The sequence below is a fragment of the Spermophilus citellus genome (assembly GCF_964194105.1).
Source record: "Spermophilus citellus genome assembly, chromosome: X".
In the NCBI taxonomy this organism is placed as follows: domain Eukaryota; kingdom Metazoa; phylum Chordata; class Mammalia; order Rodentia; family Sciuridae; genus Spermophilus; species Spermophilus citellus.
In genome coordinates this window covers 35070240-35096740 of record NC_138190.1, presented here as the reverse complement: position 1 = coordinate 35096740, position 26501 = coordinate 35070240, and the positions used below count along the sequence as shown (strand labels likewise).

General features: G+C 37.7%; 1 protein-coding gene across 9 annotated transcripts in view; it reads left to right on the top strand.

Annotated features, from left to right (window-relative positions):
• The window catches only part of CASK (calcium/calmodulin dependent serine protein kinase), a 385036-nt gene that overhangs the window by 243924 nt on the left and 114611 nt on the right, over nucleotides 1-26501 (top strand). For all 9 annotated transcript variants that reach the window (XM_081276357.1, XM_081276354.1, XM_081276356.1 and 6 more), the window contains exons 6-8: nucleotides 1935-2037; nucleotides 17333-17508; nucleotides 22551-22673. In XM_081276357.1, the coding sequence (XP_081132483.1) occupies nucleotides 1935-2037; nucleotides 17333-17508; nucleotides 22551-22673 (402 nt within the window). The remainder of the gene's footprint in view (nucleotides 1-1934; nucleotides 2038-17332; nucleotides 17509-22550; nucleotides 22674-26501) is intronic.

Sequence of the window (26501 nt, the reverse complement as noted above, 5' to 3'; positions counted from 1 at the left end):
CATGCGCCACTGCACCTGTCTACATTGTATTAATTTTTACCAATGGGTTTCTTGATTTTCTATCTTAAGCTCAAACTTTATGGCTCATCTCACTTCAGGATTTATTGTGACTGAATCCTTACATGATGAGAATTACATGGATTACAGTATAACATTAACTTTAGCATATACAGAGTCAACAAACTATGAAGAGTATGTACTACAGGCTTCTAATTTAAGCTTCTACTTCTCCTAAGAAGGTGATTTAAAAAAACTCTCTCATAAGCATGGCCAGGAGATTCGGCTTGAGTCTGGGTTGTATTTTATTCTCCTGCACCATGCCCACCCTTTCCTAGTCTTACCCATGTGCTGTGCCCCACACCAGAATCATACTAAGGCTCTTGCTTTCTCATTTAGCATATTGTCATCAATCTCCTCAAACCAACTGAAAGTTCTTAGTGAGAGTGGTCGTCATGGTTTTTTTCTGTAGAGGTTTTCTCCCTCTCTTATCAAACCTTCTCACTGCTTTGTCATGCTATTTTCTCACTCTTCATTTGCTTGCTTTCCCTCTAATTCTTTTTTTTTTAATTTTGAGAGAAATTTTAATATTTATTTTTTTTGTTTTCGGCAGACACAACATTTTTGTTTGTATGTGGTACTGAGGATTGAACCTGGGCCACACGCATGCCAGGCGAGCGCGCTATCGCTTGAGCCACATCCCCTGCCCCCTCTAATTCTTTCTCTTGCTCTCACACATTCGTACACACTTATATTTGAGGGTTCATCTTTGTGCTAGACTCTTTGTAAAGACTTCTTTGGACAGCAAGAGTTAACTTCCAAAATAGAATCCTGATGCTCTCATTGGGCCAAATGAGGATCCCTTCCACATCTGTGTATCATCATCAAACATCTGAGTATACCAGTTCGATTTTATTGCACAGTCTTTTAAACACTATCATCTCAGCTAAAACTGTACCATTTATGAATGAGAAAGTATAGGAGAGAGTGAAATACTTTGTCTTTCAGTCTAACAAGGTTCATCATTTTTACTAACCTATATTTTGAGAGCAGGTCAATGTAGTGTTAAGCATATTAGGGAACACAGTAGCAGAAACAAATGTCCCCACAATTAAATTCTCTCCTGATACCAGCTCTAATAAGCTTCCATAAAGAGACAGATATAGATGAGAAGGTCCTACAAAGAAATTGTCATTGTTACTGCAAAGCATATGATATCTAGGAGGCCCTGGTCAAGCAGGCTACTCTTTGGGGAGGATTTCTTGCTCTGGACCAGAGATTGGCCAAGTGATCTCCTTCTTCACTTCCCACTCCCACAGAAAGACATTCCTAGATCAGGTAGTGCATCCCCAGGGAACACAGCTCAATTAAAGTCATTAAATGCGAACATCTGTTTGGTACTCCTCTTACTCAGAAGTGGAATGAAGGAAGAAAAGAAGGAGAATAGGAGAGAGTGGACAAAGGAGGACTAATCAGCATTGGACAAAGAAGGCCCTTAGTGGTGAAGGCCAAGGTATAAATTAGAGGTTACAAGGTTAGGTAAAGTCAGAGGTTATAAGAAACATTTTGGCCACAAGTGTAACACATCTGTTTCCTGAAACACATCTAGACTACCAAAGACAGATAGTATTGCATAAAAGGGCAGAAAATGTTAACTGTATTTCTTGAACATCTGTACTTTCTGAGTAATTCTTAGCACCATACCCTAATTTTGGAAGCAAATAATTCCTAAAAATGATTGGCAAAACAGGTAAGTCTTTGGAGAAGTCAGCCAGAATTGGCAATAGGACAAATAATTCAAGTATCTGAAATAATTCAGAAATTTTATAAGTGTTACTATATTATTATATTATTCTGTTTTGAGTGAATTGAATTGTTTATCTTCAACTAATCCTTATCTCTGGGTTTGTTTTCTGTGTGTTTCTTTTTCTTTTCAGCCCCACTGTGTTCTCCTTGCCTCAAAAGAAAACTCAGCACCTGTTAAACTTGGGGGCTTTGGGGTAGCTATTCAATTAGGAGAGTCTGGACTTGTAGCTGGAGGTAAGACCACATTTAAAATTTTTTTCCTTCAAAACCTTGTCACTTTTAGTTTGGTTTAAAACTTTCAAACTAAATACTAGCCCAACCTCAGTGTTTCATACCCCACTCCACCCTACTCCACCCCTGCAAAAGCACCATTAGGTAGTTTTGAATTTAATACCTTAGTAGTCATAACAGACTTTTAGTCCCTTAAGAATAGACTGGGGCTGTGAGGGTACTTCAGTGGTAGAGTGTGTTCTTAGCATGCACATGATGGTGGGTTTGATCCCCAGCTCCAAAAAAGAAGAAGAAGGAAGAGGAGGGAGGAAGGAAGGGAGGAAGAGAGAGAAAAACACTTTTCAAAGAAGATGATAATTGAGGCCATAGATGCTTTTAAAAGATGAACTGGCCAGGGCTGGGGTTGTGGCTCAGTGGTAGAGCACTTGCCTAGCATGTGTGAGGCACTGGGTTTGATCCTCAGCACCACATATACATAAATAAAATAAAGGTCCATTGACAACTAAAAATGTTTAAAAAAAAAAAAGTTGAACTGGCCAAAGTCAAATCTAGAACATGTGGGTTAGGTTTACATTTATGGCTAATTTTTAATTTCATAGTGTTTTCCTTTTTTGGTTCATCAAAGAATCCTGCTCAGGCCATCAACCTATATGTTTATGGACAGCAAACAAATGTGAATGCAGACTGATTTTATTATTTTTTTTAGTTGTAGATGGACACAATACCAATACCTTTATTTATTTATTTTATGTAGTGATAAGACTTGAACCCAGTGCCTCACACATGCTAGGCAAGCGCTCTGCCATTGAGCCACAACCCCAGCCCATGATTTTATTATTAACCAAAGTGAAGCATCATTTTAAAAATCTCAATTTTAAGTTGGGAATAAAAAGGAAAAAGGTTAAAAAGAAAGTATACATAGGTGTATGCTAATTTCAGATTCAAGTATTTGGGGTTTTTTATTATTCCTTTCAATAGACTCCAACTCAGAATGCTACTTGTTTTCAGTTTTATTTCATAGTGTTGCAGATTGCATAGTTCTCCTTTCTATACACAACCAGTCTTTTTTTTTTTGTACCAGGAATTGAACTCACAAGCACTTAACCACTGAGCCACATTCCCAGCCCTTTTCTTGTATATATATTTTTTATTAGAGACAAGATCTCACTGAGTTCTTAGGGCCTTGCTAAGTGGCTAAGGCTGGCTTTGAACTTGCAATCCCCCTGCCTTAGCCTCCTGAGCCCCTGGGATTACAGGCATGCGACACCACACCCAGCACAATCAGTCTTTTAGTCAGGGCTTTCTCTTATCCATCTGAAAGTACTGCCAGGTTTCTCAAAAAGGAAAATGCAAAATCCCAACAGAACTTTTTAAAACAATCGACCTTTAAGACTGCTGATGTTAAATTCAAGTACCTGACAAATAACAAATATCAAAATAATAATCTGGGGCTGGGGTTGTGGCTCAGAGGTAGAGCACTCACCTAGCATGCCTGAGGCACTGGGTTTGATCCTCAGCACCACATAAAAATAAAATAAAGATATTGTGTCCACCTACAACTAAAAAATAAATACTTTTTAAAAAATAATAATAATCCGTTATACAGGATATTTCATGCAACTTAATTGGTTTTAGCTAAATCATCAAACAGTGATAACTTAGACCATCTTCTTAAAAATGAGCCATAGATTATAGTTGTAGTCCTTAAATCATTTTTTACCACCTTAACTTCTAAAATTAAATTATATATAAGTTTTCCTTTAGTTTTGCATTCTTTTCCAGCTAATCCTTTCCATTAACATGAAAAACTGAAAATTGAGTATAGTTTCAAATAATGCTGCTTTTCCCCTGCCAATTTAAAACTTTCTGTCAATGACTAGAAGACTGACGAAAAGGTCAGGCAGTAGAGCACAGTTAATCAGATTCATTGAATCCCAGGTTTTCAGGGAGCTTTAACTTCTCTAGACTTATAACTGATGATGGAATTCTCCCATAATAGTCCCCCCAAAAAATTCTGGTTTAATTCCTCCAATGGCAAAGAACTCATTATATCCCAAGACAGTTCATTTTTGGAAAACTCCTTAAGTATTAAAAGTTTGTTCTTGTAGACCTGAAGAGACACTTCTCAGAAGATGATGTACAATCAATCAACAAATACATGAAAAAAAATGTTCATCATCACTAGCAATTAAAGAAATGCAAATCAAAACTACTCTAAGATATCATCTCACTCCAGTCAGAATGGCAGCTATTATACATACAAACAACAATAAGTGTTGGCGAGGATGTGGGGAAAAAGGCACTCTCATAGCTTGCTGGTGGGACTGCAAATTGGTACAGCCAATAGGGAAAGCAGCATGGAGATTTCTTGGAAAATTGGGAATGGAACCACCATTTGACCCAGCTATCCCTCTCCTCGGCTTATACCCAAAGGACTTAAAATCAGCATACTACAGGGACACAGCTACATAAATGTTTGTAGCAGCACAATTCACAATAGCTAAACTGTGGAACCAACCTAGATACCCTTTAATAGATGAATGGATAAAAAAATGTGGCATATATATACAATGGAATATTACTCAGCAATAAAAGAGAATAAAATCATGGCATTTGCAGGTAAATGGATGGCATTGGAGAAGGAAAAAAAAAACGAATGCCAGATGTTTTCTTTGATATAAGGAGGCTGATTCATAGTGGGATAGGGAGTGGGAACATGGGAGGAGTAGATGAACTTTAGATAGGGCAGAGGGGTTGAAGGGGAAGGGAGGGGCATGGAGTTATTAATGATGGTGGAATGCAATGATCATTATTATCCAAAGTACATGTATGAAGACACGAATTGGTGTGAATATACTATATACAACCAGAGATATGAAAACTTGTGCTCTGTATGTATAATAAGAATTGTAATGCACTCCACTGTCATATATAAATTTTAAAAAAGGAAACTTAAAAAAAATGTCCTTGTATTAAACAGAAATCTGTCTTTCTGTGACTTCCACACAATGGGTCCAAATTCTAACTTTTAAAGCCACTCTGAGTAATTTTCCTCCTTCCATATCATAACCATTCAGATACTTAAAGACAGCTACCACATCCCCCTAAGTATTATCCAGTTTACTTCCCTAGATTAATGGAGCCATGCCTTATATAAACTCTTTTCAAATCTCCTCACTGTCCATAAAGGATAGGGCCAGAACTGAATACCCTAACTACAGATTGAGTCAGTCCCACATGCACAGAGGCATTGGACTAGCACTTCTTTTTGTTCTGGGTCTTACCTTTCCATCAGGCTCCTTAAATTTCATTAGCGGTTTGGACAACCACATAACACTACTGGCTCATACTGATCTTGCAATCAACTAAAAATCCTAAGTTACTTTTTTAAACAAATATTGCTGATAAACCAACTCTCTAAAATGTGGTATATGTACAGATCACCTCTGTGATAAGAAAGCACAATTAGCTGGGCATGATTGTGCACGCCTATAATCTCAGTGACTCGAGAGGCTGAGGCAGGAGGATAGCAAGTTCAAAGCCAGTGTCAGCAACTTAGTGAGGTCCTAAGCAACTTAGCAAGGCCCGTCGCAAAATAAAATATAAAAAGGACTGGGGATGTGGCTCAGTGGTTAAGTGCCCCTTACAATCCCCCATACAAAAAAAAAAAAAAATATATATATATATATATATATATGTATGTATATATATGGCACAATGATAAGAAATAATTTGATGATTACTTCCCCAAGGTTAATGAAATGAGTAAAATAAAATGAATTGAGTTCCTTTTATATGTTATATATTGTCCATTTATAATGATTTTGTTTCTGTTGCTCTAAATTTTTATTTTATTTTCTTTTTAGTTGTAGATGGATACAATACCTTTACTTCATTTGTTTATTTTTATGTGGTATGGGGGTTTGAACCCAGTGCCTCATGCATGCTAGGCAAGCACTCTAAATCTTCATCTTGTTACTATTCAGAATGTCATGGGCTCCATATTTTATTGTTCATCTTCATTGAACAGGAAAAGTAGATTCATTAGATTTACCTGGATATTTTCTCCATGGTAATTCTAAAGTCCATGAAGATTTTCCCTAAATTGTATTTTGAAATCTAATTTTGAATTCCCAGAGTGCCAGTTATTCAACATTTATTATTTTCTATGCTCTAAAATTAAAATACTTTATGACAGTCAAAATATTGTTATTTCTTTTTTGGTGGGATACCATGGATTGAACTCAGGGGCACTTGACCATTGAGCCACATCTCTAACCCTATTTTGTATTTTATCAGAGACAGGGTCTCACTGAGTTGCTTAGCACCTCGATAAATTGCCGAGGCTGGCTTTGAACTCGTGATCCTCCTGCCACTGCCTCCCGAGCTGCTGGGATTACAGGTGTGCGCCACTGCGCCCGGCCTAAATATTGTTATTTTTTAACGTAGATTTACTTGAAATAACTATTGTAAGCATTACAATATATATTTTTCTTTTTGCAGTGCTGGGGATCAAACCCAAGGCCTTATGCATGCTAGGCAAGTGCTCTACCATGGAGCTACATCCACAGCTGCATTATAATACTTTTAAAAATACAATATGAATAGATAAGGGATAAAAGATTTCTCACAGAAGAATCCTCTTGTGGTTTAAGGTGCTTTTGAAATTTTGCTAGTATTTATAAACTTTGAAATCAAAAGTTACTTTCCTGGGCTAGGGGTATAGCTCAGTGATAGAGCACTTGCCTCTCATGCGTGAGGCATTGTGTTCAATCCTTCACACCCCATAAAAATAAATAAATAAAAATAAAGAAATTGTGTCCATCTACAACTAAAAACTATTTATAACAAAGAGTTACTTTCCTGTCACTTGGAATCTTTGATCACCGAGTCCTCCAAATAGAAAGGGGTCCTCTTCTTTATATGTGCCATAAAGTAAAAACCATTTAAAGAGGGCTGGGGTTGTGGCTCAGCGGTAGAGCGATCGCCCAGCATGTGCGAGGTACTGGGTTCGATCCTCAGCACCACATAAAATAAACAAATAAATAAAGGTATTATGTCCAACTACAACTAAGAACTAATTTTTTTAAATCTATTTAAATATATTTACGGGGGCTGGGGATGTGGCTCGAGCGGTAGCGCGCTCGCCTGGCATGCGTGTGGCCCGGGTTCGATCCTCAGCACCACATACAAAACAAAGATGTTGTGTCCACCGATAACTATAAAATAAATATTAAAATTCTCTCTCTCTCTCTCTCTCTCTCTCTCTTAAAAAAAATAAAATAAAAAAATAAATATATTTACGCTTCCCCTATCTGAAACTCAGCTGTTTGGAGAACTCACATATCCACAATGCAATTAGGAACCTAGAAACTAATTATAATAGCAGCAAAACTGTTCCTACCCTTAAAACCCATTCATGGTCCTCTCAATTGAGCATCTAAAGACCTTCTCTGAGGCTGACCTACTCCCATTTTTCATAAAGTTGTATAGATTTGTGTTCCTAATTTACACCAGCCATTTCCTCTCGTTGGAATGTCTTTTGTCATTTTATCTATCTGGTTAATTCCTACTATTGTTGAAGTCTGCACTAACAATTGTCTCCTCTTAAAAGTAGGCTGATATTAAACCATCTGAGTTAGATAGTCCTATTCCTTCCTTTCCATATTACCAGAACCATGTGGGCTCCATCATCTCCGCATTGCACTTGATGCAGGGACTTGTAATTGTAGCAAAGACTCAGATTTGTAAGGGGTAGGAGAACCAAGGCTTATCCTCTATGTTTCCACAGTGCCTACCATAGTGTCGGAGACCTAGCAACGCCTGAGAAATTGCTATTAAATAAAAGAATCTTATTGCTAGTGAGTTTCCTGTTAATAGCAGATTATACACAACAAACTAGGAGAAGCTAGAACTGGAGTAATCATAGCAAGAGAAAAAAATAATGAAAGCCTGACAGAAAAAAAAATACAGTAAGCAAACCTCAAAACTTGGTAAATGCAGCAGCCTTTTAATAATCAATGAAATCAACTTTTACAAACCTTTGAAGTTTCTGAGGGTGCTCTCTGTTCTACAGTAGAGATCTTTAATTAACATCCACAGTGACAACTCTGCAACATCCTAGGTAAAAGAGGTCAGGAAAATAGCCATACAAAAATTATTAAAGTAAAAAGCATTATGTGCATAAAGGTTCCAATACAAAAGTATTGAAAATATAGCTATTTAGAACCCCAAGATTCTAGGTAGAAAGTTTAATTATATTATCAAAGTATAACATTTAAATGTACATCTGAAGTATTTCATCAACAATGACATTTAATTTGGTTTGGTAATTGGTTTCCTGTTCTTAGAATTTTGTGGTCTAAGTCATAAAGTCAAGTGGTCACAACGAAGGAAAATTAGTAACAAGGAGTTTGGGGAAGTAGTGTATAATAAAGGTTAACTCCAGCCCTTTTCACATTCTGCCAATGTACTTGAAATAAAAGAAACATTTCTATATATTCTTTTTTTTTGGAAATATGTTGAATTATTTTTTTATTGGTTGTTCACAACATTACAAAGCTCTTGACATATCATATTTCATACATTAGATTCAAGTGGATTATGAACTCCCAATTTTACCCCAAATGCAGATTGCAGAATCACGTCGGTTATACATCCACAACTTTACATAATGCCCTATTAGTAACTGTTGTATTCTGATACCTTTCCTATCCTCTACTATCCCCCCTCCCCTCCCCTCCCATCTTCTCTCTCTACCCCATCTACTGTAATTCATTTCCCTCCATGTTTGTTATCCCATTCCCCTCATAACCTCTTATATGTAATTTTGTATAACAATGAGGGTCTCCCTTCATTTCCATGCAATTTCCCTTTTCTCTCCCTTTCCCTCCCATCTCATGTCTCCGTTTAATGTTAATCTTTTCTTCTTGCTCTTCCTCCCTGCTCTGTTCATAGTTGCTCTCATTATATCAAAGAAGACATTTGGTATTTGTTTTTTAGGGATTGGCTAGCTTCACTAAGCATAATCTGCTCTAGTGCCATCCATTTCCCTGAAAATTCTATGATTTTGTCATTTTTTATTGCTGCATAGTACTCCATTGTGTATAGATGCCACATTTTTTTAATCCATTCATCTATTGAAGGGCATCTGGGTTGGTTCCACAGTCTAGCTATTGTGAATTGTGCTGCTATGAACATCGATGTGGCAGTATCCCTGTAGCATGCTCTTTTAGGGTCTTCAGGGAATAGTCCGAGAAGGGCAATAGCAGGGTCAAATGGTGGTTCCATTCCCAGCTTTCCCAGGAATCTCCAAACTACTTTCCAAATTGGCCGCACCAATTTGCAGTCCCACCAGCAATGTACAAGTGTACCCTTTTCTCCACATCCTCGCCAGCACTTGTTGTTGTTTGACTTCATAGTGGCTGCCAATCTTACTGGAGTGAGATGGTATCTTAGGGTGGTTTTGATTTGCATTTCTCTGACTGCTAGAGATGGTGAGCATTTTTTCATGTACTTGTTGATTGATTGTATATCCTCCTCTGAGAAGTGTCTGTTCAGGTCCTTGGCCCATTTGTTGATTGGGTGATTTGTTATCTTATTGTCTAATTTTTTGAGTTCTTTGTATACTCTGGATATTAGGGCTCTATCTGAAGTGTGAGGAGTAAAAATGTGTTCCCAGGATGTAGGCTCCCTATTTACCTCTCTTATTGTTTCTCTTGCTGAGAAAAAACTTTTTAGTTTGAGTAAGTCCCATTTGTTGATTCTAGTTGTTAACTCTTGTGCTATGGGTGTCCTATTAAGGAATTTGGAGCCCGACCCCACAATATGTAGATCGGAGCCAACTTTTTCTTCTATCAGACGCAGAGTCTCTGATTTGACATCAAGCTCCTTGATCCATTTTGAGTTAACTTTTGTGCATGGCGAGAGAAAGGGATTCAGTTTCATTTTGTTGCATATGGATTTCCAGTTTTCCCAGCACCATTTGTTGAAGATGCTATCCTTCCTCCATTGCATGCTTTTAGCCCCTTCATCAAATATAAGATAGTTGTAACTTTGTGGATTAGTCTCTGTGTCCTCTATTCTATACCATTGGTCCACCCGCCTGTTTTGGTACCAGTACCATGCTGTTTTTGTCACTATTGCTCTGTAATATAGTTTGAAATCTGGTATCGCTATACCGCCTGATTCACACTTCCTGTTTAGAATTGCTTTTGCTATTCTGGGTCTTTTATTTTTCCATATGAATTTCATGATTGCTTTATCTATTTCTACAAGAAATGCCGTTGGGATTTTGATTGGCATTGCATTAAACCTATAGAGAACTTTTGGTAATATTGCCATTTTGATAATGTTAGTTCTGCCTATCCATGAACAGGGTATATTTTTCCATCTTCTAAGATCTTCTTCTACTTCTCTCTTTAGGGTTCTGTAGTTTTCATTGTATAAATCTTTCACCTCTTCTGTTAGGTTGATTCCCAAGTATTTTATTTTTTTGGAGGATATTGTGAATGGAGTGTTTTTCCTCATTTCCGTTTCAGAAGTTTTGTCGCTGATATACAGAAATGCCTTTGATTTATGCGTGTTGATTTTATATCCTGCCACTTTGCTGAATTCATTTATTAGTTCTAGTAGTTTCTTTGTAGACCCTTTTGGGTCTTCTAGGTATAGAATCATGTCGGCCGCAAATAGTGATAATTTAAGTTCTTCTTTTCCTATTTTTATGCCTTTAATTTCTTTCGTCTGTCTAATTGCTCTGGCCAGTGTTTCGAGAACTATATTGAATAGAAGTGGTGATAGAGAACATCCCTGTCTTGTTCCAGATTTTAGAGGGAATGCCTTCAATTTTTCTCCATTCAGAATGATGCTAGCCTGAGGCTTAGCATAGATAGCTTTTACAATGTTGAGGTATGTTCCTGTTATCCCTAGTTTTTCTAATGTTTTGAACATAAAGGGATGCTGTACTTTGTCAAATTCTTTTTCTGCATCTATCGAGATGATCATATGGTTCTTATCTTTAAGTCTGTTGATGTGGTGAATAACATTTATTGATTTCCGTATATTGAACCAGCCTTGCATCCCAGGGATGAATCCTACTTGATCATGGTGCACAATTTTTTTGATGTGTTTTTGTATTCGATTCGCCAGAATTTTATTGAGGATTTTTGCATCTAGGTTCATCAGAGATATTGGTCTGTAGTTTTCTTTCTTTGAGGTGTCTTTGTCTGGTTTCGGAATCAGGGTGATGTTGGCTTCATAGAATGAATTTGGAAGAGCTCCCTCTTTTTCTATTTCCTGAAATAACTTGAAAAGTGTTGGTATTAATTCTTCTTTAAAGGTTTTGTAAAACTCCGCTGTATACCCATCCGGTCCTGGGCTTTTCTTGGTTGGTAGTCTTTTGATTGCTTCTTCAATTTCATCCATTGATATTGGTCTGTTCAAATTGTGTGTATCCTCCTGACTCAGTCTGGGCAAATCATATGACTTAAGAAATTTATCGGTGTCTTCACTATCTTCTATTTTATTGGAATATAGGTTTTCAAAATAATTTCTAATTGTCTTCTGTATTTCTGTAGCATCTGTTGTGATATTGCCTTTTTCATCCCGTATGTTAGTAATTTGAGTTCTCTCTCTTCTTCTCTTCATTAGCATGGCTAAGGGTCTGTCAATCTTATTTATTTTTTCGAAGAACCAACTTTTAGTTTTGCTAATTTTTTCAATAGTTTCTTTTGTTTCAATTTCATTGATTTCCGCTATGATTTTAATTATTTCTTGCCTTCTGCTACATTTGCTGTTGTTTTGCTCTTCCTTTTCTAGGGCTTTGAGATGAAGTGTGAGCTCATTTATTTGTTGGTTTTTTCTTTTTTTGAGGAATGACCTCCAGGCAATGAATTTCCCTCTTAAAACTGCTTTCATTGTGTCCCATAGATTCCGATATGTTGTGTCTGTATTTTCATTTATCTCTAAGAATTTTTTATTTCCTCCTTTCTGTCTTCTGTAACCCATTGATCATTCAGTAACATATTGTTCATTTCCCATGTGATGTAGGATTTTTCCTTCCTTCTTTTATCATTGATTTCCAGTTTCATTCCATTATGATCAGATAAAATGCATGGTATTATCTCCACCCCTTTATATTTACTGAGGGTTGCCCTATGGCATAATATATGGTCTATTTTTGAGAAGGATCCATGTGCTGCTGAGAAAAAAGTATATCCACTTGATGATGGTTGATATATTCTATATATGTCAGTTAAGTCTAGGTTATTGATTGTGGTATTGAGTTCTATAGTTTCTTTATTCAACTTTTGTTTGGAGGATCTGTCCAATGGTGAGAGAGGTGTGTTGAAGTCACCCATAATTATTGTGTTGTGGTCTATTTGATTCTTGAACTTGAGGAGAATTTGTTTTATGAATGTCGCAGCACCATTATTTGGTGCATAAATATTGATAATTGTTATGTCTTGTTGGTGAATGGTTCCTTTTAACAGTATACAATGTCCTTCCTTATCCCTTCTGATTAACTTAGTCTTGAAGTCGATTTTATTCGATATGAGGATGGCCACCCCTGCTTGCTTACAAGGACCGTGTGCGTGGTATATCCTTTCACCTTCAGCCTGTGTATGTCTTTTCCAATCAGATGTGTCTCCTGGAGGCAGCATATTGTTGGATTTGTTTTTTTAATCCATGATACCAGCCTATGTCGCTTTATTGGAGAGTTTAAGCCATTAACATTTAGAGTTACTATTGATATATGGTTTGTACTTCCATCCATGTTTGATTATTTATCCTTTTTTTTAATTTAGTTTGTTTCTCCATGATTATCTTTCCCCCCTCCCTCTGTCTTTACCGAGGCACTTCCCACTGATGGTTTTGGTTATTGTTTTTCATTTCTTCCTTGTGTAGTGTTTTGCTCAAGATGCTTTGCAATGCTTGTTTTCTGGCTGCAAATTCTTTTAACTTTTGTTTATCATGAAAGATTTTTATTTCGTTGTCATACCTGAAGCTTAATTTTGCTGGATACAGAATTCTTGGTTGGCATCCATTGTCTTTCAGTGTTTGAAATACATTGTTTCAGGACCTTCTTGCTTTCAGCATCTGTGATGAAAAATCCGTTGTTAACCTTATTGGTTTACCCCTGCATGTAATCTGCCTCCTTTCTCTTGTAGCTTTTAATATTTTCTCTTTGTTCTGTATATTGGATATGTTCATAACAATGTGTCTTGGCGTTGGTCTACTGTGATTTTGTATGCTCGGTGTCCTGTATGCATCTACAGTTTGTATATCCGTTTCCTTTTTTATTTCTGGAAAGTTTTTTGTAATTATTTCATTCAGCAGGTTACTCATTCCCTTGTTTTGAATCTCTATACCTTCCTCTATCCCGATGACTCTTAAGTTTGGCTTTTTTATGTTATCCCATATCTCTTGGATGTTTTTCTCATGATTTTTTACCAGCCTTTCTGAGTTGGCTAGACTCTTTTCAAGATGATATATTTTGTCTTCATTATCTGACGTTCTGCCTTCTACTTGCTCCACTCTGTTAGTGATACTCTCAATTGAGTTTTTAATTTGGTTTATAGTTTCCTTCATTTCTAGAATTATTGTTTGATTTTTTTTATAATCTCTATCTCCTGATAAAGACGCTTAACTTCTTCTTTTATCTGTTTATGTAATTCGTTTTCAATGTGTTCTTTCACTGTTTGAATTTGCTGTCTTGTATCCTCTTTAAGGTTCCATTCCATTTGTCTAAGGTGTTCCTTGAGTTCTTTATATGACCATTTTTCTGATGACTCTAGGTCCTCCTGAATATTTAGGCTGTCCTGCATTGTTTTTACTCCTTTTCTTCCTTGCTTTTTCATGCTGCTCATGTTACTTCTTGTTGTGTTTGACTGCTGAGTTACTGTTTACTCCTATAAATTTATTTGATGCTTGGGAGGAAAGGTATTAGAAGGGAAGGGAAGAAGTCACTAAAGAGAAGGAGAGTAAGCAGGTAGAATTCAAGGAAGGGGGAATAAGAAAATTGAAAAGAAATGAAAAGACAAAAGAAGAAAAAAATAGGAAATAAAAAAAGAAAAAATATTTTTAAATAATAATAATAATAAAATAAAAATTAAAATTAGAAGAAAAAAATTTTAAAAAAATTAAAAAAACAACAAGAAAGAAAAATGAAAATGAAAAATAAAAAAAAACCCAAATCAAAAAAAAAAAAACTAATAAATGCAGTCTTAGAGTTTGATTAACTTCTCTTCCAGTAGGTGGAGCTGTGCCCACCAGGCCAAGCTTCTCCTGTCCATACGCGGGAACCAATCACTGTGCAGCAGCTCTTCCTCCCAGACTGGGCGAGTCTCCAATCCTGAGTGCCTAGGGCCTCCTCTTGTGTCTAGTCACTTCCCCACTTTTCCTCTAGCCAGGCCCCTCTCACCGGTGACGCTCACCACAATACTGGCTACACATCAGGTCTGCTGCTCCCAGGAGCCCTGTTTTCATGAACGACTGGGCACACTCTCCCTGTTTGCCATTCCCTCAGACCCTAAGTTTGTAGAGCTTGGGGCTGAGAATCCTCAGGGAATTTTACTTGCCCTCCGGTAGCCACGCCCCTGGTAGCTGGTGCAAGAGACCTCAGTTGTCAGCACTGGTGGGAGCAGTAGCCGGGAGTTCCACGCCGCGGGTCCTGCGCCACTCCTGATTCCCTCAGTCTGGCTATCGCGCTCACAGGAGAGCTGGGAGGGGCTCTTACGGGAGAGCTGGGAGGGGCCCTTAAGGTTTCCCTGATGTGTGGAGAAGGAAGGCTAGGGGATTACACACCTGTAGCCGCTGGTTTCAATGAAGTTATCTCCTCCGCCGCAGTCTGGTGACGTCAGTTCTCTGCCATGGTGGTGTCTCTTGCAAATGGCGACAGTTTGTTTCCCTTTGCTGGGTGACCAATGCAACGGATGGGTCCTGACTGTCTCTCCTAAGCCCCGTTTCAATCCTGTGGCCACTGCCTATGAAGACTTGGTTGGCATTTACCTCCGTAGGATCAGAAGGGCGGACCAGTTGTTTCAGTGGGATGGATTAGTGCTGAGTCACAGCTGTTTGTCTGCGGGAAGCAGGCGAACCGGGAGCTTGAATTCAGCCGATCCGGGCTCAGTGTGTGTTCTCATTTCTGTATATTCTTTTTATCATAATGTTCCCATGATCATCTAAGAGCAAATTCTTAAACCCAAAGACACATAACATCTTCCCCAAGAATGTCCCTAGAATTGGGTAGCCTTCAATCCAGCTAGTTGGAGAAAACCTCCTCAGGATGGTTGGGACTGGCCATAGTGGCTCTGATTATTCCCAGAATGAGGTCCCAGTTTTGAGTTGCTTGACCCTTTCTTGTATGGGAAATAGCAGGAATCAAGTTGAATTCCAGGGCCTCATCTGAACCCTCAGCTGGTACCTGACTGTTGTCCTGGTATCAGTATACCAAATGGTACCCTGGGCTCTTTCCCTGCTTCTCCTTGCTCCTGCCAGCTCCTGTCCATCAAAACAAGGCTCATATCCAGTGGCCCCTCCCTGTCCAGGATGCTAATGAAGTAGGAGGCTTAACTCTCATTGCTTTAGCTTATTTATGCTACTCAAGGAAGCAAAATGGGATAATCCAGAAATAAAAATATTAATGTAGCCAGGTCTTTGTAGATTTCACTTATCCGTTATACATTTTAAATGAGCACATTTTCACAAATTGAATCCTAAGCATAACCTCTTCTATTTTGTGGGAAGGAAGGGGACCCATAGTGATCTTCAACAAAGGAATATCCCCAGTATGCAAGCTGAGAGCTGTATTATCCTTCTCTGTCCCAACTGAGTTCAATAACCACTAACAGGCCTTGCGCTTCAGCTGGACCAGAAGATTTCTTAAGTTCTTTCAAAGCTCTGAACCACAGTTCTGGGCTGTAGATAAAGTACTGGTGCAAATTTCAAAGTAAAAATTATATTGGACTCAGTATGATAAGTCAGAGACTGGCAGAGCGAGGAAGGTGAGTGGGCTTGTAAACATCTAGAATGAGTGCCAAGTCTAGAAGGCAGTGCTCCATCCTATGGTAATCTCACTACAGGGTACAAGCCTTTTATTTCACAGAAGAAAAGCCTTCCTTTGGAATACTGAGTTAAAGATGGCTGTTCATGTGCAAACAACTGGTATCACATTCCTTCCAGAAAGCTAATTTTTGATAGAGAGGGGGAAAGAAAGGAAAACTCATTGAAGAAGATGAAGGTCAAAGAGGAGCTAATGGGAGGAACTTCATTAGTTTTGCTTCGATGTGTGTCACATATTTGCTGTCGTTTCTCTTCAAATCTTAATGTTAGGGAGCCAGGAGTAGTGGCATGTGCTTGTAATCCCTGTGGTTCCAGAGGCTGAGGCAGGAGGATCACAAGTTCAAAGCTAGACTCAGCAACTTAGCAAGACCCTGTCTCTAAATAAAATATAAAAGAGGGCTGGGATTGTGGTTCAGTGGTTAATTGTCCCTGGTTCAATCCTCGGTACCATAAAAAGAAAAATCTTAATGTAAGCAAGAAGCTAAAACTAGTTCCTTTTCTAACAAAATACCACTAACCATTGTTAATTGCTACAATCAAATGAACAGGATTGCAGATTGAAATTCATATTCCAAATAAAAGTTCTCAGCATTAGGTTTTCTTGGGGAATTTCCATTTGGTAGTCAAAAGTAATCTTATTTTAAAAAATATTTTTTAGCTGTAGTTGGACACAATACCTTTATTTATTTATCTTTATGTGGTGCTGAGGATCGAACCCAGTGCCTCAACCATACTAGGCGAGTGCTCTACCACTGAGCCACAACCCCAGCCCCCAAAAGTAATCTTTTTGCCACAGATGTTTTTTTCTTCATTCCTGAGCTCTCCTCTCCCTGCCTCTGCCTTCTGCCCAAGGCAGGCCTCTGGGCTCTTTCCTGGGCAGAAATAGACTGCCTGTAGACTCTTCCACCTACCTCTGCTCCAAATTAAAAATTTAAACCTCTTCATGAATCAATAAATAACATTAATTTCTACTATGTAGCATGCAGAATTCAAGAAGGACTCCCAGGGGCCTCTCTTGGACTCAGTGTTTTCAAGAGGTGATTAGAGAAATCATTCTCCCCACTCCCACCCCCACCGTGAGCTTCATTTCCTGGGAACAGGTGATGAGAGGATATTTCTCTTGGCAGACTTTTTCATTCTGATTGTGATCATTCTATTATTATTTTTGGTTTTCATATGGAAAGCCCTGATTTTATATAAATCGTTTTCTTTCATGTTGTTGTTGTTTTCAATGTAGGGCGCGTTGGGACGCCTCACTTTATGGCCCCAGAAGTAGTCAAAAGAGAGCCTTATGGAAAGCCTGTGGACGTGTGGGGGTGCGGCGTGATCCTTTTCATCCTGCTCAGTGGTTGTTTGCCTTTTTACGGAACCAAGGAAAGATTGTTTGAAGGCATCATTAAAGGAAAATATAAGGTAATGTCTTATGACCATTTAATTTTTCCACTGAGATTACATTATCCTGAAAAGTTTGTTTGGTGCTGGGTCCGGTAGCACATACCATAAGCCTGGCAACTGAGAAAGCGGAGGAAAGTGGATCACAAATTCAAGTCCAGCCTCTGCAACTGAGTGAGACCCTGCCTCAAAATAAGAACTAAAAAGGACTGGGGATGCAGCTTAGTGGTAGAGCATCCATGGGCTCAATCCCCAATCCCCCCCCCAAAAAAAAATCAAGCATTTTGAAGTTACTGTCAGCCACTAGGTTTTCTTTACTAATCCAAGTTAAAAAAAAAAACTTATGTGGCCCTTCTTTCTGTAGATGAGAAAAGGGGCTTCATATTTAAAGGTTTTTTGCTTAATTTGTAAAATTGAAATGGAAATTTTATTCAGGTACTTTTAATCATTCCTTATCTTAATTTTAAATGTATGTCAGCACAGCCCAAAAAAATGTACCATTTAGGCCAGACATGGTGGTGCACACCTGTAATCCCAGCGACTTGGGAGGCTGAGGCAGGAGGATCAAAAGTTCAAGGCCAGCCTCAGCAACTAAGTGAGGCCCTAAGCAACTTAGTGAAACCCGTGTCAAAATAAAAATAAATAAAAAGGACTGGGGATGTGGCTCAGTGGTAAATCCCCTCTGGATTCAGTCCCCAGTACCCAAAAAAAAAAAAAAGTACCAATTTCATTCTAGGATAAACTTGAAATTCCAACATCACAGCTATGCTCCATAACATAATCTAGAGACATTTTGATGTGACTTAAACATTGATATTCTTTGGCTGCTGTGTGTTCACAGACTATCACTGACTTGAGATTTAGTGAATTATTACTTTCATTATTTAAAAAAAATTCAAAGTTATTACTGACATCATGAATGGTATATAAGAAGGAGCTAAGGACTTCTTGGAAATAAATAAACTGAAGATGAATTTCACTACCCCAGCTCTTCTACTTGTTTGCCTATAACACTACATCTAGCCACAAGAGACGAGGCGTGGGAAGCATGGGGGAGTACTGTCTGTAGTTCAGGGAACTTTGTGTTGGAGAGACTCTCTTTCCTCTCGTTGTTATGGAAACTATACCTTCTCTTCAACAGAATCACTGTTTCATTTTTGGCCGTGCCTGGCAAAATAAAACAGGGTTATGAGACCCCCCCTAAAGTTTTCTTTTCAGTTCCTCAGTAATTTAGAATTGTTTTGTAGGTCGTGGGGGGGAAAAAAGAAAAAGATATAGAAGTTTCAGATTTGCAGTCTTATCCTTTTAAGCCCCAGCTAAAGCTAGTGGAGGTGAGAATGATCTAGACTTTTGGTTGTTTGCCCTGTACACCATCCACTCATAAGTACATACAGATTTGTCTTGTTTTATTTGGTGTAAGATCTCTGCCAAAATTCTGCTACAGAGAAAGGTGATTGTAGATATATACTTTTCTGCTTGGAGTCAGTTAGCCAGGGAATAAAATTGGTACTTTGGAAGAAACTAAATGTCTCAGGAAATTGCTTGTAACTAATCATCCCCTTCCAATCCCTGGAAATTGTGAGTGGCTATCAGGAAAGCACAGCCTGGGCTTTCTGGTTGAATTTTGACAAATCAAATCAAGTCACACAACCACATAATAATAATGATAGCAATAATGGTAGCTGAGACATAACATTTGGTATGTACCAAAACTGCTCTAAGCACTTATATTAACTCATTTAATACTCTCAGCAATTTTTATGACGTGGGTACCATATAATAAAATCTCCCACCTGCCTTTTTGAGTTATAAGCACTTGCTAATAATAGAATAGAATTCTTCCTTTGTGTTTGTTCAGTTACTAACTTCCTGGTTTCCAAGGCAATGTGTTTCATTCCGACAGCGTCTGGTATTTGATTTTGTCTATTTTTAAAACATTGAATAGTTATTTTTATTTCTTGGTAAGAAACTTGGACTGTTCAAAATGTCCAAAAAGTAAATTATTAAAATTTCCCTATTCCTAGGGAATAGTAAAAGTATTAGCATAAGTCAGATGGATAACAGCAGCAGCTATATCATAATTTCTGTACCTGGGATTTGAAGCTTTGAGGTTAATAGCTTGTTTACTGTTTTATTTGGCTAATCTCACATCTCAATTATCTTCATGGCTTTCCTTACAAGGGCCCAGGTTTTTTTAGCAGCTTAATTCGAAGTATAGATCCATCTTTGCTACCTATGATGAAACTCATGGGTCTTTTTTAAAAAGTATACAGTGATATGATTCTCTGAGTATTTATTATGGAAAATTTCAAACAAAACAATGGATGGGGGAGTACTGTTGATCATATTATATTGTTATATTGTGTACATGTATGAATATGTAACAACAAATCCCACTACTATGTATAGTTATAATACACTAATAAACATATGGAAAAATAGTGTAGAACCCCAGTTTCAATAGTTAATATAAAACCAATATTGTTTTACCTGTATTCTACATACTACTAGATTATTTTATTTTATTCATTTTATCTGGTACCAGGAATTGAACCCAGGGGAACTTAACAACTGAACCACATTTCCAGCCCTTTTTATGTTTTATTTTGAGACAGGGTCTTGCTAAGTTGCTTAGGACCTTGCTAAATTGCTGAGGCTGGCCTTGAAATTGTGATCCTCCTGCCTCAGCCTCCCAAGTTGCTAGGATTACAGGCATGCACCACCATGAACAGCCTACTAGATTATTTTAAAACAGATCTCAAAAAACAAAATTTATCACCCTGGTGGTTCTTAACAAAAGAATTTTTAACAAAATCCTTGATCTTGATGGGTATTTTCAAGAATAGTTCCATGACATATTTTAAATGTAGTATATTTAAATTATAAACTGCTACTGCTCTTAAGTGATTATTTTAATAGTACTGGGATTGGACCCAGGGGCTTGCTACCACTGAGCCTCACCCCCAGCCCTTTTTATTTTTAGTTTTATTCTTATTGTTTTTTAGACAAGGTCTTGCTAAGTTGCTGAGGCTGGCCTACAACTGGTGATCCTCCTACCTCAGCTTCCTGAGTGGCTGGGATTATAGGCATGTGCTACCACACCCAGCGCTTAAGTGATTTTAATTTGACTTTTTATTCTTATTTGCTGATTTACTTGATCTTTTAAAGTAGATGTCAGAGACTACTATTTAATTGAAATGTGTGCTAACATTTAACCTCAATTAACTTTTTTATACAGGAAAAAAGTAATATTCCCCTAACTCTATATAAAAGATGCAGTGTCATCTTATAACATGGTCACAGGTAGCCAATTGGTATCTACACAGCAATATTCTAAGCTGCTATGGCTATGGTATTTAAAAACTCAAGTTCAGAAATCTTACCACCTCTTTCAGATGATTTCTCTATCCCTTTGCTAGAAAAACAAAATCATTCAGACTGTAAAGAGTACAGCAGCTCCAGGATAGGGAAGAGAGAGCAAGGCCATCTAAGACCTGTCTAGTCACTCACTTCCTTATTACAAACTGGTCATTTGATGACAATGTCAATAGGATGACAACTTTTAAACCGTCTCATGACATTCATCTTCATGGGATTTGACAAACAAAAGGGACTACTGTTTGGAATTCTGCCTGTTACCAAAAGAAAATGGAACACCTTCTAATTTTAAGAGTTGTCCTTAACATGGAATCACTTTCCCCTCCACATCTACATCTACAAGCACAAAGCCTCACCTTAGCCAGAACTAAGTGGCTTTGCTAGCTGTTAGCTAAATTGGAATGATTCACTTGTAACTGTGATGCGAAAACTGTGATTTCATTTGGCCTAAAATTGTTGTGGAGATTATGCTCCATCTTTCTCCCTTAGATGGTCCCATGGGTCTCTACTGGTAAAACCCAAGGGCCTTGGGCTGTGGGTAAAGCTCAGTGGGAGAGCACTTGCCTACCCAGACATGGGGCCTTGGGTTCCATCCCCAGTGCACACACTCAAGAAAAAAGCTGTGACATTGCTTGATGCCCCTAGTACCAGGCAGCTCCCGTAAGCTCACCTAATTAAGCAGCTTCCTGATGCTGAAAATCGGGAATGAGACTCTGTTCCATCTCTACCTCCTGTCTGTACTCTCTTCCCAGACTCAAGCCCTGATTTCTGGCCTCAGACATAGCCCCTTTCCCAGATACCTTCCAATATTTTCCTCACAGACCCACAGCTTTTCTCAGAAGTCTTTCGAATAACTCATAATTCTTTTTATTTGATTTTAGTCAAATTACCATGTGACTTAATTTTTCTTATCTCCAAGAGACAAACTTCACTGAGGACAACATACAGGTGAATTGGTTATTTTGTAGGGCAATGATAATGGTATATTTCTCCCTATATACTGAAATTGACATACTCTGACCAAAATATCCTATGAATAATTTTTCCTAGCTTCACAACTGCTGCTGATCCCCAGTTTTAAAAACATGTTTTGAAATGTTTCTCCAGGCACAGTGATGTATGTGGCTCAGGAGACTGAAGCAAAAGGATTACGATTTCAAACCCAGCCTCAGCAATTTAGCAAGGCCCTAAGCAACTTAGCGGGATTATGTCTCAAAATAAAAAATCAAAAGGGCGAGGGGGATGTAGATCAGTGATTACACACTCCTGGATTCAATCTCCAGTACTCAAATAAAGTATTTCTTTAAATCTTAATTTTTTATTTTAGTCCTTTTGGGATCAAGTCATTCTATCTAGACTCTTTAGCTGAGGATCTAAAGGTAGAAACCGGTTAGCATTCTATCCTTTGATTATTGAAAATATTATCATAACAACAAGAACATGTATGGAATATTTACTGATGCAAATTCTAATATAGTGAACAATAACACGAACAAAGAATTACATTTAAAATAAGCTGTTTAATGCATTTAATTGCATTAAAAATAAGCCTTTTAAAATGAGATTTCTGTTCTTTGCTCTGAGAATTTTTTATTCACACTGAAGCAATATAAGAATATTAAATAAGAGTAAATGTTAACTTCTCACTGAAGATAACTATGTAGTCATCCTTTTCTCCTCCCCAGATGAATCCTCGGCAGTGGAGCCATATCTCTGAAAGTGCCAAAGACCTAGTACGTCGCATGCTGATGCTGGATCCAGCTGAAAGAATTACCGTTTATGAAGCACTGAATCACCCATGGCTTAAGGTATAGGAGCTCACAGGTCACCGCTCACACTGTTTGAACACTTCCAATGACAGCAGTGTATTGATCTAGAAGGTGGCCCTTTTTTACCTTTTCTTCTTTCTAAGATTCTCCCATTTCTTTTCTTCCTCTTGTTGGTCATTCCTGTGCATCATCTGTGAACAATCTAGTGGCATTCAGCTAGTATACAGAGAATACAAAAGCAGATGAAGATGAAATATATGAGGAAAGAAGGCCTATTTTCCCTCTGCCAACACATGTTCCAAGAGATGTAACATGAACGACTGAAATTACAATAGATTACAACAAATTAATCATCCTTTTTTTTTGATAGTGGGATTGATCTCCTTTATTTCAGGTGTGATATGTTCTTTACAACTTTAGCTACTTATCCATAGAAACTAGATATGAATTTATTTACTGTCTTAGGAAAGAGGCCCATTTTAAAAATCCTTCCCATATCCCATCTTCCAATAAGTATTAAGAAAAATTATAAGTTGAAACATCAATGAAACAGTACTGTTTGATTGAAACATTACCCAGTTCAAGCTAGGTGTGATAGCTCATGACTGTAATTCCAGCAGCTCAGGAGGCTGAGGCAGGAAGATTACGAGTTCAAAGCCAGCCTCAGCAACTTAGCAAGGCCCTAAGCAATTTAGCAAGACCCTGTCTCAAAAATAAAACATAAAAAGGAGCTGGAGATGTGGTTCAATGGTAAAGTGCCCCTAGATTCAGTCCTTAGTACCACAAAACAAACAAAAAGCATTATACAATTTAGTAATTCCAGGAAATTCTCACTTTATAGATAGGAAAATGAATGTTCAGAGAAGTTAAGAGACTTGTCCCTTGCCCTCTCCCCCACAAAAGAATCTTACCCCAAGTCTCAGAAGTTGTCATTAGTGAGGCCAGGATTTTAATTCAGCTTACCAAGACCCTATCACTTGTATAGATCATGTCCCTTTTACCTACATGATGACATTGCTCCAACAACTTTCCCCTTTCCTTCATCATCAGTTTTCTGTCTCTTTTGGACACAGCATCCTATAATTTACTTTTATTTTTTACATTTACACACATGTGCCTTCTCTTGATCCTGCAGCCCCCTCTAGCTTCTGCCTGTATTTTCTGATTCCCTTTCAAAACCCTTAGAAAGAGTTGTCTGTAATTACATTTTCCAATTTCTCTCGTCCCTTCCTCTGGAACTGATACTAGTCAAGGTCATAATCCTACCAATTCCATTAAGAAAGCTCTTGCTGGGCTGGGACTGAGGGCCCAGTGGTAGGGCACTTGCCTAGCATGTGTGAGGCCCCGGGTGTCATCCCAGCATCGCAAAAAAAAATGAAAAACAAAAACAAACAAAAAAATTTCGCAGCTCTTATCAAGTCACCACTGACCTTTATATTACTAAATTTGGTAGTCAAATTCCAGAACTTGTCCTTCTTGGCCTATGAGCAACATTTTTTTTTTTTTTTTGTACCAGGAATTGAACCCAGGGGTACTTAACCACTGAGCCACATCCCCAGCCCTTTTTATTTTTTATTTTAAGACAGAATCTTGCTAAGTTGCTTAGAGCCTTGCTAAATTGCTGAGATGGGCTTTGACCTCCACCCTGCCAAGCTGCTGGGATTACAGGCGTGTGCCACCAGGCCTGGCAGCTCTTATCTTCCCTTGACTTCTAGGCTATCTTTTCTCCTGGTTTGTCTTCTGCTACCCTGGCTGATCTTCCTCAGTACTTACTGATTTGTCCTTGTGTCCCCTAAACCCCCTCTTCACAGTGGAGTGCCACCGGCCTCTGTCCTTGCTTCTCCTTTTTTTCTCAATCTATACTCAGTCGCTTGACTAGACTCATCCAGTCTGACTGGCCTTAAATGCTATCTGTACACTGATGTCTCCTGAATCCAGGCCTCTCCCCTGAAGTATTCTTTCTTAATCTGCTCTACAGCTTGACTTCCTAATACCTTTCTGATTTCACCCTTTCCTGCTCTCTCTTCTCTCACTCAGTTCCATAATGTTGGCCTCCTTGCTAATTCTCAGACCACAGGTACATTCTTGCCTTAGTGCCCTGTTTTAACCATGTCCTTTCTCTAGAGCATTCTGCCCCCGTATGTCTTCATGGCTTGTTTCTTCACCATCTTCAGATCTTTGCTTAGATACCAGCTTCTTATTAGAACCTTCTCTGAACACTATTTAAAATGTGGGAGAAGGAATGCCCCTTGCCTCCAAAATTCCCTATTTTCCTTTCCTGACTTATTTTTCTCTATAGGAATAGTCTCCATAAGATGTACTTAAATCTTACTTGTTGGTTAATTGTCCTAGCTGCACAAGGGTAGGAATTTTCAACTCTGGTTCACTTCTGTATAAACCTGGAAAGTATCTGGCACATAGTATGTGATTGATAAATACTTATGATTTAATGAATGGCTGGATGTTCATTATATTATACCATGCTTCTTCCCCAGAACTTGTGTAAAACAATAAAGTAACATAAAATGTAGATTAATAATATATCTTAGTGATATGGAATAATATTAATTGAAAAATTTAGGGTGTCCAATGACTCCAGATTGTCTTTAAGAATACAACTTCTCATATATTCATTCAACATTCTGATATTCAGTACTAATTATTCCCAGTTTTTCCATGAAAACAGTGGTAAACAGTTCTTAGATACTTTTTTTAATGTTTTTTTTCCTCCCAGATATGAAAATGAACAGTTTAGACAGGATTCCTATTTCTCCCTTGTTTTTCTCTAATGGGGGGATATTTTGTTCATTAGAAACTAGTCAAAATACCAAATAGCAATGAAAATGGCAGCCACTTTAGTCATTTTTTAAATCCTTTAGAAAATGTTTTAGCATTATATACTATATATGTTCACAGTAACTTTCATTATCAAAGCTTTCTTGGCCAACAACATTTGTTTTTGGAAACACTTGCCCCTGCCAACAATGATAGTTCTTATTCTAAGTAAACTGAGCTTAATACATTATAGATTTCTAGTACCAGAATGAAAAAGACAAGAAGTGTCATTATCTTAAACAAAAAGGTCCAGAAGGCTGTTTGAGCTCAGTGTTGTGAGCTATATCTGAAATACAGATGAACTTTACTGGTTATGTGTCCTCTGAAGAATTCAATGAGATTCAATGAGGTCATCTAGCTGGTGGGAGTGGTTTTGGTCACCTTTCAATACTTGTCCATGTGTATCTGTAACTCATTTCAGTGAATGTAAGTGGTGTTGATTTAGAATTCTAGGTAATGTTTAAACAGTGACTTAATTATGAAGAAGTCCTGAATAACTGCAAAGTGAAGAAATAAGAAGATGAAAACTCTCAAACTGAAGAGTACCTAGTCATAACACCCTTGCTTTGCATCAAAAAAAAAAAGAAAAAGACAATTAATTCTTTGATAAAACAAACCCAAAGAAGGCTTATTTAATTAGTTCATGTCAAAAAAGAATTTGAGATTAGACCAAGTAATATATGAATGTCTTATAATTGTTCAAATATACCTGTTTAACACCTTTATCTATCCAAATTAATGAGACTTGCTCATTCCAAAAAAAAAAAAAAAAGGAGGCCAATGGAGATTATACTTTCCTCACAGATGGTTGAATTCTTTTTACACATTTTGTATATATAGGCTATAAAGTGTATTGGCTAATAAAGGGTATTTATATCAGGCTTATTGATTTGAATTTTGGAAAAATCAATCAACACACCCATTAAATATGTATTCCGCCTCTAGTGTGCCCAAAGGACTATGAACCATGTACTTTCTATTAAAGTATAGGAAACATTGCTATGGAAATTTTCTGAATTCATATCACATTAT